The 15,253-nt window shown below is 38.8% G+C and overlaps 1 protein-coding gene across 2 annotated transcripts in view; it reads left to right on the top strand.

The window, feature by feature from the left end:
• cpne2 (copine II) overlaps positions 1-15,253 on the top strand; it is a 51,130-nt gene that overhangs the window by 22,315 nt on the left and 13,562 nt on the right. For both annotated transcript variants that reach the window (XM_044194067.1, XM_044194066.1), the window contains exons 11-14: positions 7,733-7,866; positions 8,754-8,808; positions 9,267-9,318; positions 12,146-12,279. In XM_044194067.1, coding sequence (XP_044050002.1) covers positions 7,733-7,866; positions 8,754-8,808; positions 9,267-9,318; positions 12,146-12,279 — 375 coding nt within the window. The remainder of the gene's footprint in view (positions 1-7,732; positions 7,867-8,753; positions 8,809-9,266; positions 9,319-12,145; positions 12,280-15,253) is intronic.

Genomic DNA, 15,253 nt, shown 5'->3' with positions numbered 1-15,253 from the left:
AATTTGCAAATGGGCTTGTAGTTATTGACGGACAGAGTGATGTAAATATTTGAATCATTTCCTCACTCAGGGCCTTGCTTGTTTGTAATGAGCAGAATTTCAGTGCAAAGGGAACATTTGCCTGTTCTAGTGGTGGTGAGATGAGCAAATTTAAGGCGGAATGGGAACTTTTAAATCCTTGCTGCTCCCTCCTAATCTTTTGCCTTTTGTCACAGACCTGCAGCTCTTTCACTGCGTGCACACACACACACACACACACACACACACACACCTAATTCTGTCTTAACACAGATGCTTCCTCTCTCCTGCTTACAAACTCATTTACATACACACATGTGAGCACAAACATATAATATCCTCGTCACACTCTCTCTCCTGCTTTCACACTTAACACACTACGACCAATTTACATGCACTCCCCAACTCCCAAACCATGACTCTGGGACACACACGCACGCACACACACGCAACTGCACACACAAATCCAAACACAGTATCTTCTTCATACAGCCATTTTATCACACATACCTCTCTGCACTGTGAACAAGACTTATACTGTAGGTATGCTGCACACACATACAATATCTTCAAACATGCATCTTCCCTGCTTACACACACTGACTGATTTGACATGCACAAGCACACATGATCTCACACAGACGCTCAATCACCGATGACATCTTCTCACGTACACACTGCCACTTATATGCACAGATTTGCATATAAGATGCACACACACACACACACACACAGAGTGAGAAGCAGTCGTGTATAAAAACACCCGCATAGACACACACACACATGCATAAAGAGCTGTTCTGCAGTGTTTAATCAGACTTAGTATGGCTCTAATCCTAATCTCCAGGAAGGGAAAGTCTCTCCTCAGGGCTGTGGGAGCTGGAGGCGCGAGCAACGTTTCTCTGTTACACACTCCAACACAAAGAGACAGCCTACTACTGCTCATGGGCTGTTTGTAAAACAGTCATTTCAACTGACTTACGCTATTATTCCTATCTCATGTTTGATATCATTCAGAGCTGTGTAGGGCGTAGTACTCGTGTCCCTGTGGATTCAAGGAGTAAACAAATTTTTCATGAATGAGAGCACAAACATCCATCTTCACAGCCACAAGATGTTGATACAGACAGTATCAGTTAAGACACATAGCTATTTTTTCAGTTTCCCCCTGCTCTAGTCTTCTGTTAAAATTACATTACAATGTAATGTTATATTTAAGTCGTTCAGGGGAGTTAAGCTGTTATTCTGAGACCTTTATTCACATATTTGGTTATCACAATATATTATTTATTATAACATCAATGATTATGATTACTGATTTCATGTACTGTAGATTCTCAAATAAAAACCGGTACTCAAAAATGACCAGGGCTAGAATAGTTAAAGGGGCACAACGCCAATTATACACATGAAGTTCACTTTACTCATCATGGTTAGTGCTACTCAGCCTGTGAAAACAGATGTATAATGTTTGATGTAGTTCTGGGGAAGCTTTCCAAAGTTTGAAAAAATAACCTTTATGATGACATGATGGCGGGTTGTCTGGGTTGGGGCTTTAGATTTAAAACTTTAACGTGGAGATAACAAACAAAGAAAATAGCAAAGTAGTAGTAATTAAATAGTGAGAAGAACAGTATTTCTATGGTGCTGTAGTGACTGAATTAGTGCTGTGGAAATGTACAATATATAGCCCGAACCATACTGGATTTTTGAGACCGATCCTGACGTCAATATTTGAGAGTTTAAAGAATCTGACAAAGATATCAACCGATATCCATTTTCTTATATAAACACATAACATAAACATTTTGATAAGGATCTCTTGATTATTATTGTGATTTGTTGAGTTTGCATCAACAGCAAATTAAAACAGGAAAAGATCAAATAAACAGGGAAACATTTTACTAAGTTATGATTAAATATACTTCAATTACTTAAAATACTTTAATCATCAATAAACTTTAATTAGGAATAAAGGCATGTCTCCAATATAACCCTGTTTTAGCCTATCTATACCTGAGGTAATTAAAGGACCTTTTTGAGAATTTATGATATATCATTGAAGGCAGTATAAAATCCAACCACATTACAATATTCTCATTGTTATACCTCATATCACTGTACAGTATATGACACATCCCTGCAGCTACTGTGAGCCATCCATCAATGTATGCTTGGAACTGACTACTGGGATTTTTATGGTTTTGTTTTCAAAACATACAGCAGCTGTAAAGTGTTGCATAAAACTTGTCATGAAGGACACAATACACAATAATACACAGGAACAAGCATCGACCAAAAACAGACTTCCCCAGAGTAAAGGTCTGGCAGTGGACAGTAGCTCCTGGTTGTCACTGGGAACACCTCAGAGTGAGACAGAGAATAACTCTGTTTAACTGCAAATGAGTCTGAGAGGTCCTGGCGTTAGAATTAGCTGATACTCAACAAGGCACAGCTGAGAAAAATCCAATGTGAATGTCACTATGTCAATTATTTGACAGTAATTTGGCTGTAGTGGAATCCCTCTAATTTATTGCAGCGACAGACGTTTTCTGCCACATCGCTGCTCTGAAATATACAGTAATGAGACATTGCTCTGTCACCCCTATTCATTTTAATTCTGTGCACTTGCTTGTTGTTACTGTGTGTTTGTCATGTTGTGTTTAGTCTACTTGTGTGTTAGCAATTACTAATAGCTTGGGGCGAGGAATAAGTTGGAAACAGAATGTTGTCATCTCCGACTGTCATCGAATTCACAGCCATCAAACTAAAAATGTCTGTCACCGGAGAGGGCACTGGAGGAAAAATGCCGTAATAGTGTTTTGGATGATCTTGTGCCACAGACTGTCAGTTTGCGAATACATATTTTCAGGTTCATTGTAAGACGATAAATGAATGGATACAAGGGATAAAAAATGAAAATCACTCATATATACAACAGGAACAAATGAAAAAATACACTCTTTTCCTCTTTAGCAGTGTACACGTTCATGCATGTATACTAGCATATATGCAGGCATGCACACAGTTCACTGTTATGGACCAAGGGGTTAGGGACAAAAACATGTTTGCCAAAATAAATTTGTTTTGTGGTTCATTTTGTAATTGAAATTGTCCAAATGCAGAGCTATCTAGCTATTCACATTTTAAATGGATGGAGATTTTATATATAGCCTTTATAGAGCCATACTTTACTTGAATTTTAATGGGTTGAAATTAAACTATATCCCCTTTCATAGAGGTATGGCAAGCATTCTAGCCACCTGTGTACATTTATGAGAAAATCCTAATGCAGTTAGGTAGATAACTAATGATTATCTACCTAATGCAGTTAGGTCAGATATCATTAACTACTTAGGTAAAGGCTATAACCCATTCAATTGTACATCATTGTCATCTTTAGCAGACCAAATAATAAAGACAGGATTGTAAACAGAAATGTAATTCCAGCTATGTTTAATACAGTAACCTCTATGAGACACCTGTATAAGAGATACCAGTGAGCGGTTTAAGAAGACTCTCTTCTCACCTGGAGCAGGGATGCCATGGCCTGCTTTCTGAATCCAAGCCTGGGAGTGCCAAGAGCCTGTTGGCTGGGCAATTAAAGTAAATCGGAAAATGCATTCTGGGTCTCATTCAACATGACCTTTCTCTGGGTAAAGGAAGCCAAGGTTGGCGCAAGAGCTTCAGAGGGAACATAGTCACAGCTATGGTACTAAGTATCTCGATAGGAAGGAAGAACACTCAGACACATTGTGGCAGTTTGGAGTACTCTTCATTCTAGGAGAAGGTGGCTGGGGTGCTGAAGTAGGCTTTGACCCTTGTAGTCCCACTTGAAGCTGGCTCCAAAAGCGAGTCAGTCCCCATAGAGCCCCATGTTAAAATGCCCAACTTTACAGCAGAAATAAACATGTTTACAGCCTGGTACAAAATACGGTTTTGGTCTCTATAGTTAATTTCCCCCTTCATGACAACTGTATGGGGGGTGAATTTTTTTTTTTAACTAACCCATTCAGATTATATTTAGGCTTAAAGTTATGCATAATTAAGGACGTGGCCGCTTTGAATGACACGTGGGTGCCCTCACAGGTGGCTTGCCGTTAGGTGGCTCAGCAGCCAAACTTTATTCAGCCAGCCTCAGCTCCTCCTCTTTGCCCATTTTTGGTTAGTCGGAGTCGGGGACTGTTAAGATGACAGCCGGAGCTGCCCACTTTGAGCTTCACAACGGCTCTTCAGAAACGGGCTGACACAGACACTACCTCCATTTTTTATACAGTCTACACACAGGAACCACTGGTTGGTTTTGTCCAGTGACAATTCCAGTAAAGTTTATTTAAACAAGACGACCGCTTCCTCAACAATGTTGACAAAAAGAGAGAAAGGCAGCGTTACTTTGTGCAATTCTACTATGAACAGAAAATAAGAAGAAGAAAAGTATGGAGCCGCGGATGTCTGAAAGATGTAGACAGTCAGGGCTGTCTGTTCTGCAGCCAAGTTCAGTTTTATATCACAGCAGTCTCAAGACTACAGTTTTAGCCACAACATGTAAAATACTACTACAGTAATATTAATACAAGCTCACTACAGTTTATGACGGATCTTTTGACAGTAGCCATGTGGGAAATCGGACCGTGGAACTGCTCAAACTGCAAGACAGCTGACCCAAATTTCTGACCTGCCAGAAGTCCAACCGATCATCCGAGAGCAAGATCATTGATCATTCAGGCAATTAATCAGGCGTCATGACCCCCCTCAGACTGCACGTCAAGCGACAACCGATCTAGTTGGGGGCGACCAATCAAATTTGGGCTACAATCAGGCTTAAAGTGTAGTGTCTGCCTGGTTTTAGTCAACTGTGGGAATTCGCATGCCAAAGTTCACTAGTTCACAAAGTTTAACGCGAGAGCACTGCACAAATTTACTTTGCTTGGAGTGATTCCATTGAAATTACATGATTTCCGTCCGTAATGTCACTGTTACAAATTCTGGGGTCACTAAGCTGAACCTGAGTAGTGTCATGATGTTAGGTATGGATAGAAAACACAAGTCGACCACATGGAGGTTCATAAGTATACATGGTGCTGAGCTCCCTTGGCAAAAGGAGTTCTTGTTTAAAGATAGAGGATGGTATCCTGACTAAGCAACCACTACTAAAACAAACAGGCAAACAGCAACAAAGTACTATTTCATTTTGTATTGTGATAAATTGCCCCACTCAGTGTTCCTATTTCTGCTCTAATCCACAAGCTTTCTCCGTTTTTATTGCAAAAATGTGACTTTAAGGCTGCAACTAACTATTGTTTTTGTTATCAATTAATTGGCCAGTGATTTTCTTGATTAATCAATTAATTATTTGGTCTGTAAAACTTTAGAGCTAAAAATGGCCATCCTAGAGCACAAGGTGGCGTCATTAAATGTCTTGTTTTGTTGACCAACAAAATCTGAAATTAACTATAATGTAAGACCTACAAAAGCAGCAAATTCTCACATTTGAGAACCTGGAACCATCAAATGTTTAGCATTTGTGCTTGAAAAATGAATTAAATGATTAATTGATTATCAAAATAGTTGCAGATTAATTTTCTTTCGATCAACTCATTGATAAATCAACTAATTGTTGGAGCTCTATTTGACTTTTAGATGTCTACTGTAAGCTATATATTTGTCAGTGTGTTATTGCAATTCCTTGGTTTGCTTTATAGGTTAAAAAACTAACTAACTCAGCACCCCTTTAAGCTATTAAGTTGTTTCATTTCCAGAAACTAGTCATTATAGGGGAAATGATTTGTTGACATGGCACCCTGAACCAAGAGTAGTATGCTATATGAGTCTTTTTTCACACATACATCGTTCCAGGACTAACACACATGCTCACACAGATACAAAAAACACAACACCCTAATTCTGTCACCCTGCATCTCTGTGTCCGTCACTCCTGCTGCTCCTGCTGCGCTTTATGCTCTGTCCCCTCTCTCTCTCCTCCCATTCTTTACCTCATTTGCCAAATTTCCTCTCTCATACTCACACATCTACCACCTTTGCTCTCTCTTTCCGCTTCTCCGTTTTCTCTTTCCTCGGTCATTATAACTACTGAACCAGAACATTGATGTTTTATAACACTCCAAACAAAGACACAAAGAAGGAGATGGTTTAGACTATCTTCAAGCTGATAGGAGGGAGGCGGAGTTTCTGGGTCGGGCTCTTGTCAGCACACAAACCGCTATTCACTGCCTGAGGAAAAGCTTGTCACTCTTAATCTCATATTATGTTAGACTGTGTGTCTTTGTGTGTGTGTTTGTGCCTTTGTACTTTGGGTACATGTGTTTAAAGTGTCTGTGTGTTCAGATTTGTATATACTGTATGTCATCGCAGTCTCACCCTGTGGTCATCTGTGTTAAAAATATGCCTCTATGTGGTTTCAGGGCCATTCTCTATTTTTTAGACATGGCTGCGCTACAATATTTTATTTTATCTGTCCTCAAACGAAAACCTTGTACGTCCAAGAATGAAGAAAAACAGATTAACTCCTTACTCTGTGACTTTGAGGTTTTGAAATTACAAGGTTTTTTTACATGTTTGATGAATTAGGAAAGCTGCTCAGTAGACATCTTTATCAAGTTAAATGTAAAAATTTCAGTCACAAGGTTTGACAGATATAAAGCCTGTAATGACACACCATGGCACAATATTTTGTGATAGAAAAAAACAACTTGTGGAGCTGTTGAAAAATGAATCACAAAATCAAATAAATCATATAAATTGGCTCTCAAGCCAGGTATGTGAGTGGTGCATTTTTTCAAAATCGGACTGTTGATGTTCTCTTACTCAAAGGTAATGAGATCTTCCAGCTCAGACACTGTTGTCAAAACTTGCCAGCAACTCCAGCGTCTCTTTTTTTCCTTCAGACCTTCTCTTCATATTGTTTAATGCCACCGAATGGCAGGAATGAATAGGAATATGAATAGTTTTCAGTCAGTTAATATAGCATGTGCGTGAACCTTGAATTGTGTTTCATACTGATCCATCCATGTCTGAATCAAATGGCCTAACATGTAGAAAACCCAGTAACCTGATGGCAGTAAACCTTTAGTGAGTATATTTGGGCAAACCTGCAGATGGGATGGGATAGCACAGTCTTCTGTTGCAGCCTCACTTTGTGAATGTAACGGTAAGACAATTAGTTGTAGTTGTGTAGTTTTACATAATCCTGGTTAATGCACTTTTTAACAGAGAAACAAACCTTAACCATTAGTGGTTCTAGCTAAGTGATTGAGGCATCAGTGAGAGCAGCATGTGTCACATTGAGCGCTAACATTAAGTTCCTCATCCCACATTTAGATGATATACAGTAGAGTTGAACTGAATAACATATTAAAAATCACAGCTTGTGTAGTTGCCACATGAGTCCTTTTGCCTTCTGGATTTCCATCGGAGTAAACTATTGCACAGAATGAAAACAATAAAACCGGTCTCCTGCAATGGCTCCTCCTGCCACATTTTTATTTTATATCAAAAGAGATTCAACCACTCCGTCATTACATTATTGTAGGTGATTCTGCTTTGTGTAGAAGGAAATATAGGAAACAGATTACGACCCACAACAGTTACAGTTATCTTGAGCCCATTAATATCCTATTGTAAAAACACTGCACCTTAACAACACTGCAGGTTTCTACAACAATCTCTAATCTCTCACTTATCTGTATTTCCACAGGTCGGCATAGACTTCACAGCATCTAATGGGAGCCCTCGTGAGCCGTCCTCCCTCCACTACATTAACCCACTGGGCAGCAACGAGTATCTCGCTGCCATTTTAGCTGTGGGACAAATCATTCAGGACTATGATACGTGAGTATTTAATGCAGCCTTCTTGGTAGTTGCATTGTTTTTAATCAGTTAGGACTACAATTATCTTAAGATAGTTGATTTCACTCTTAAGTGGTCAAATGTTGTAATGTGCATTTTTGAAGGCAAGGAGGTGATTAAATACAATATTAAGAGATGAGTGAGGTTAGGTTAGGGTTAACCATTTCATCACTCAAAGACTGATAGCATGAGATGGACCATATGGGAAAGACAATGATCCATTGGTCTCAATGTCTCTACAAACACCAAAGTGACGGTTTAAATATTTCAGTACTAGAATTTTGTTAACAGTGACAAAGAAATGGTTTCTCTTATTTCATTTTCATGTCACTGTGGTTTATCAGTTCCCTAATATCCATCTAAATCCCATCATCTCCCCAAGAACCACTGTACAGAGCTTTACTATGGGCATCGGAGATGCACACCAACACACACAACCATCTATTTTTGCTGTTTTAGTTTATATGTTAAAAATAAGATTTTCAGAGTAAAGGCCTAAGTTTGTGTTACTGAAAACATACTGAAGACCACCAATAATACAGAGATGTATATGGCATGTTTAAGATAATTTAAGATAATTCTTCTATCTCAACAATTACTTTAAAGTGTCATGAAAATCACTGTAGGTCAAAAAGACAATACACCCTTCAGAAAATAGGTCCTTCTTCTCTTAGTAGGAAGCCATTGTACAATATTGCTTCATTTTTCTAGCAGCTCTCTGCTTGTTTCTCTGTAAATGTATTTGAATGTGTTTCTTAGTGAAAAAGGTAACAGGATTTCCTCTGTTGTCTAAACCCAGCTTGTTGAATTTGGATGAAAAAAAAAGGTTTAACTAACGTTCCAATCTGTTGTCATGGTTTCCTCCTCAGTGACAAAATGTTTCCTGCTCTGGGATTTGGAGCCCAACTCCCACCAGACTGGAAGGTATGTGTGTGTGTGTTTGTTAGTGTTGTTGTTGTTATTGTTGTGTGTGTGTGTGTGTGTGTGTGTGTGTGTGTGTGTGTGTGTGTGTGTGTGTGTGTGTGTGTGTGTGTGTGTGAGACAGAGAGGGAGAAAGAGAGAGAGGGGAGGTTGTCAAATTCCAAACTTACAGTTAAAGCAAGCCTATATTATACATGCACATTACACACACAAACACTCACACACAGATAAAACTGTAAGCATTATACATGCATATTCACATGATTACGCAACTGTCAACCCATCTCTGTTGCCATGGCACTGAGCTGATGAAAAGGACAAAGGAGAAAGAGCAGTACACAGAGAGAGAGGGGGTGGGAGGGAGAAAGTGTGGGAGAAATGGACAGTTTTTCTCAACAATATTTTACAGCGTAGTGAAGGATGAATATCAAGTTTATTATCTGCGTTTCTTGTTTCGTCAGGTGTCACACGAATTTGCCATCAACTTTAACCCCACGAACCCCTTCTGTTCAGGTGAGTTACTGTGCAGTAGTCACAGACGCCATCGATGACCCTGCTGCAACCTCTGAAAACATTAATGACGTTTTTACATCATGTTTCAATTTTGTTTTTATTTTATTGGATACTGGATTTTTGAGGCAAATACCAATATTGAAATTTCAGACTGTAAAACATTGAGCTGATACTTCTTTTCTAACATAATCACATAACATAAAGAAACATTTTTGATAATGATCCCCTAAATTTGGTAATTAAATACATTAGGCCAAAATATGTAATGAGTGGGACATTTTACATGTAATGATGTCACTGATATTAAACTACCTCAAATATACCATTGGCATTTCTGAACTGCAATATCTTTTTACTTATTGGGCGATATATATGCAGATACTGAAAAGCTATTATTATCCAATATATCTGTCTTTATAGAAACTTGGGCTGGGGCAGAAACTCTAATATGAGCATGTAAAGCCCATTGCCACATTGTAGGTTATACTGAAACAAACAAAGTTGACTTTACGTAACCACTAACAAGAACCAGCTGAACCTTTGCCATTGCCTGCCTCACTACCACACTGACTTGTTTTCTGTTTACAACTCTATTCCATTTATAATAGCATCAGCTGAAAACACTGTCACTTATCTATACTTATAGGTTGTTGTCTTCTTTGTGGCCTGGACCCACATCTTCTGCGAGCAAGCTGCATTTACAGATATGAGTTACTAAGCTGTTTCTTTCCCTATGAAGATGTAAAACATGTTATTTGTCTACAAATATACTGTCAGGCCTGTATTAAAATATGACTACACTAGTGTTGCAACAGCAGGTTGCCACCACTGCTTGAGAGACTGAAAGAGAATTAAAGTTAAATTGAAAGGACAGTAGGATATAGTCCCATTTTCTCTGTAAACATTCAGACATAAGGCTGCAATGCCATTGTGACTTTGTAGAAATAAAAAGAACACTGCAGAGAATAAACTAAAACATCACTGCTATAGAAACTGGAGTATTCTTCAGTTAAACAATGCAGGACATCCAGTAAAAAAAAAGACATGCGATCTCCAGGTCATGTGACAGCAGCAGGTGCTGCACTCCTCTGTGAGCGTCTTGCTGAGTCTGAGTAAATAACACCTTCAGACTTCCCCTACACTTTCTACTTAGGACAGTTAAATTGTCTAAATTGGCAGTATGAACGGCAGTGCACACTACTGCTCCTGACAATTCAGACCAGTGAAAGATCCAGATAAGTGCATTCACATTTATTTATTTATTGTGTACAACTCTAAAGAGGTTAATTGCCTTGGACTCCTCACAAGTCAGTCACAGTCAGTCATAGCTGAGGAAGTTTTTTCGATGAGAGGGATGATTTAGCATTTTGAGACAGCACATGATCTGCATAACTGAGTATCTTTACAAACATTCATTGATATTGCCCTCTTCTGCGAGTATTTAGCACATTTTGGCTATTAAATGTAAACTGTATAGTTAAATAGTATCAGGCTAATATCAAGCTAGCTTTAGCTATTGTGCTGCATGCTAGCAGTGCACACCTGATAAAATCATTTACAATTAGTATTTTTAGCCATGCTAGCGGTCGGCCAGTTGGTCTGTCCACCACTTTGGACTTAAATATCTCAACAACTTTTTAATGGATTGCCATGAAATATGGTTAGACATTCATGACCTGACTTTTCATCTAGCACCATCATCAGGTGCAATAATTTGTCCAATTATTTGGTTTATGACCAAAACTAATGACATTCCCCTCAACCCCAGCTGTACTTTTTGTTTAGTGCTAATTTGCAAATGTTAGCATGCTAACATTGCTAAACTAATATGGTAAACATGGTAAACATTGTACTTGCTAAACATCAGCATGTTACCTTTATCACTGTGAGCATGTTAAGCTGTGAGACTGTGAGACCCAGAATGAAATTGTGTAACACATGTTTTAGCTTGACAGAGGCAGGAGGTTATGCTATATAAGAACATTTATATTCAGCCCTCTGCTGAAGAAGACCTGTGTCAGAACATTAAGTTCTGTGTGCTCCTTCAAAATATATGTACAGCTTGCCGTTATTAAAACATCTGCCTCCACAAACGCCCTTTCTTTTTTAAGTTAGCAGATGATCTGCTTCTCTACAAACTATGTAAGAGAGCACTACAGCTAATTTTTTCTTGGAAAGGCCAATACAGCCTCCAGTGCACTCTAAAATGAAAAGTTCCAGGCAAAACAAAACCTGATTTTGAGGGCTGCAGTCACAAAGTGCTGCTCTAACTGCTATATAAAACCTTTTTTATATAAAGTGCAATATGTAACCATCCTAACCAGGGGTTAACCAAATGGTTGTTTGTTCACATCTACTGATACACGGCATTTTGAAATATCTTATAATATATACCATTTGTCTAGCATTTTTTACTCTGAAGTTGTATATTTTTATCAAATTGAGATGTGAATGAAGAGAACACGGCTTTTATAATAAAATACACATGAAAAGTAAGCACCTGTGTTTAAGTTGCAGTGTTGACTTCCCAGTTCCTTTAAAGGAGCAGTGTGTAGGATTTAGTGGCATCTAGTGGTAAAATTGCAGTTCTCAACCATTTGAAAACTGCTTGCATCACCCTCCCCTTCCAAGTTTGTAGGAGAAACTACGGTGGCCACGAAACACTTTTTCATACCACTATATTCACACCACTATATATATATAATCTAGATGGATAAATAGCACTACAGGTAAGAGGAAAAATATGTATTTTTGATTTTGGGGTGAACTGTCCCTTTAAGGTGTGTTAGAATTTGAATACTTTTTATCTGTCATTGTCTGTGTGTAGGTGTGGAGGGTATTGCCCAGGCCTACTCTGCCTGTCTCCCTCACATTCGTTTCTACGGCCCGACAAACTTTGCTCCAATCATCAACCATGTAGCACGTTTTGCTGCCCAGGCACTTCAACAAGAGAAAGCAGCGGTAGGTGACAACAACTTACCTATTTATCTGCCTTTGCATACTTTAATTATTCTCCAGTTGAACCTGTATAATGCACACAACAAAGATGAGGCACAGGGCATAAAACAGTATGTAACATGCTGCAGTTTTTGTTTTTGATAGGTATATTTGTATTTTTAATATTTTTATTTATTATTTATTTATTATAAATATATTTTATATTACTTTCATGTCTTCAACTATCCTGTGACCTATGTGTTTAATTCCCGACTGCAAACCACATTTTCTTTGGGAAAATTATAACTTAAAGTTTAAGTTAAAGTTGCTGTGGATTAGATGGTGTAGAACAGGCCTATTCAATTGGCAGCCTGTGGGCCACATCATGCCCAGAAGCAACCTCCAAGTGGCCCAGCATACATAAATCTGATATATGACAAAATAAGTAAACTACATATATAGTGTATGGAAGTAGCTAACGAGTGAGCTGTCTCGCTTCCTTCTCATCTCTGTTGAGAGTTCCACACACGCAGTACTGATGGGGCAGGATGTAGCGACACCACCAATCATATCTTTCAAAACATCTGGCTATTGACAGTCACAAGTAGGGAAGTGCTCTACTAAAAATATGTCTCTATCAATCCTGAAACGTAAATAAGACAATGAAAACCATCAGTTTAAAGTATTTCTTTATTTTACCACCATCTCCAAACTCCTGCTATTTTTTACTACATTCATTTGCATTTTTAAAAAAATTGTCATTGCCAAAAACTAAAAAATAAGGTTTTAAATAGGCTGCTGAAAATGTCTGGCCCATCTACATTTCCTGGTTTTAAAATGTGGCCCAATTGAATTTGTAATTAAATAGCCCAGGTGCAGACCGAATTGTTGGGTGAATGTGCAGACCAAGAAATCAGCCATGGCAGTTGCTGTTATGTCCCTGGGTACCTTCAAGCTGCAGTTACCTGTAAAGGGGTTAACGTGTTTCAGGACCATGGTCTCTTTCTGATACCTGTCCTGTAGCATGCTCCACCAGCAGCCTTTTTTAGTTTCAGTTTTTAATTCCACTCTCAGGTTTGCTAGATGTAAAAGAATAGTTGCCCCATCTGTACTTTGTGTTTAGTGCTAATTAGCCAATGTTAGCATGCTAACATACGATGGTGAACATGGTAAACATTGTACTTGATTAGCATCAGCATGTTAACATTATCATTGTGAGCCTGTTGGCATGCTGACGTTAGTATTTAATTTAAAGCACTGTTGTGCCTAAATACAGCCTCACAGAGCCACTAACCAAAGTAATTAATGCACCATTTAACTGCCAACAGACGTACAAAAACAAGTACACTAGTACTGAATCATTCCCTTAAGGTTTGTTCCTTCATTCCTGCTCTCTATGGCGGTTTGCTATCCAGACTCCTGTGTTTCTGTGTTATGAGCGGTTATGAACTATGAGCTACTGTACATTCACACTTTTTCCTCTGAGCCACCCTCTCTTCCTCTCTGCCTTTGTAGATGTCCTTTCACTGTCTCTGTAATCTGTCACTGTTTAGTGCACATTCTCGGACAAAACTTTGATCATATTGGTTGTCATTATCATTATGTAGGGCAAATTCAACCAAGAAAACACAAACATACCACTAACTAATATTATTTACTCACCAGTAGTAGAAGAGCAGTCAGAAGTGAATGCCTGTCGGGGCAGTTTGTACTCATAATTTATCTACTCTGTCTAGCGGATTGATAGCTGACGGGACGTGTGTGCATCTGTTGGCTCGGAGTCCTGGCATGTTGACCAGAGTGTCAGGGAGGAGGGTGACAGACTGAAGTGACAACTTCTGTCCTCTCTTCTTCCATCTCACACCTCTTTTCAGCTGAGACACTGACCAGGCATTTCACACATTTTCAGGCTTAACAGTATGGTAGAGAAGCATCCTCCATCTCATTTTCTCCTTTTCGCTGTCGCTATCTGTAGTTTTCCTCCTCTCCTCTGCCACCCTGGTTGACTCTTTTATGCTAGCGGCGTGGCTCTAGATATTGCAATGTCAGTCGGTCGGTCCACTACTTTTGTTTATCTTGACAACTACTGGATGGATTGCTATGAAATTTGATACAGAAAGTCATGGTCTCCAGAAAATGAGTCCTAATGACTACTTTGATGATCCCCTGACTTTTCCTCTAGCGCCACCGTGAGTTTTTTTTAGTGAAATGTCTCAACAGCTATTGGATTGCCATAAAATTTGGTACACACATTCATGTTCCCCTCAAAGATGAATTGTAATAACTTTGGAGATCTTTGACTTTTCCTCTAGCACCATCATCACGTCAAAATTTTACTTTATCCAATACTTTGGTTTCTGACCAAATACCTGCAAAACTAATGACATTCCCATCAGCCTCAGCTGTAGTTTGTGTTTAGTGCTAATTAGCTAATGTTACCATGCTAACACATTAAACTAAGATGGTGAACATGGTGAACATTATACCTGCTAAACATCAGCATGTTAACATTGTCATTGTGAGCCTGTTATCATGCTGACGTTAGCATTTAGCTCAAAGCACTGTTGTGCCTAAATGCAGCCTCACAGAGCACGTTAGCATGGCTGTAGATTGTTAGTTTTGTTTGTAGATGACCTGCAGTGACGACTAAATAAGATTCGTTTGACTCATGGATTCTACCAGCATCATGATTCTTGTTGGTTTCTTAAAACGCAACCTGTAGCTACTCTTCAGATATACTTTGACGCTTGTAGCCATTCCACTATACAGTGTTTTTTTCACATTGGTGATATTCAAAAACATGTATTCAGCTTTATACGTCACAAATAAGATGGGTGGCACACCTGTAGTCATCTCCTAGTCAGAAGTCATGTTTTAATAGAAGAATGTACTTTCATCTGATGAACCACTGGATTATGTATCTGAGGCACATGAAATGCAAATTAAGAACAAGCCTAAGGCTCTTTCTCCCACCCAAGAAGGCTTTCTATTTTGGTAG

The sequence above is a fragment of the Siniperca chuatsi genome, linkage group LG4, assembly GCF_020085105.1.
Source record: "Siniperca chuatsi isolate FFG_IHB_CAS linkage group LG4, ASM2008510v1, whole genome shotgun sequence".
Taxonomy (NCBI): domain Eukaryota; kingdom Metazoa; phylum Chordata; class Actinopteri; order Centrarchiformes; family Sinipercidae; genus Siniperca; species Siniperca chuatsi.
The sequence above is the reverse complement of the archived record's forward strand: the minus strand, read 5'-3'. Positions and strand labels throughout refer to the sequence as shown.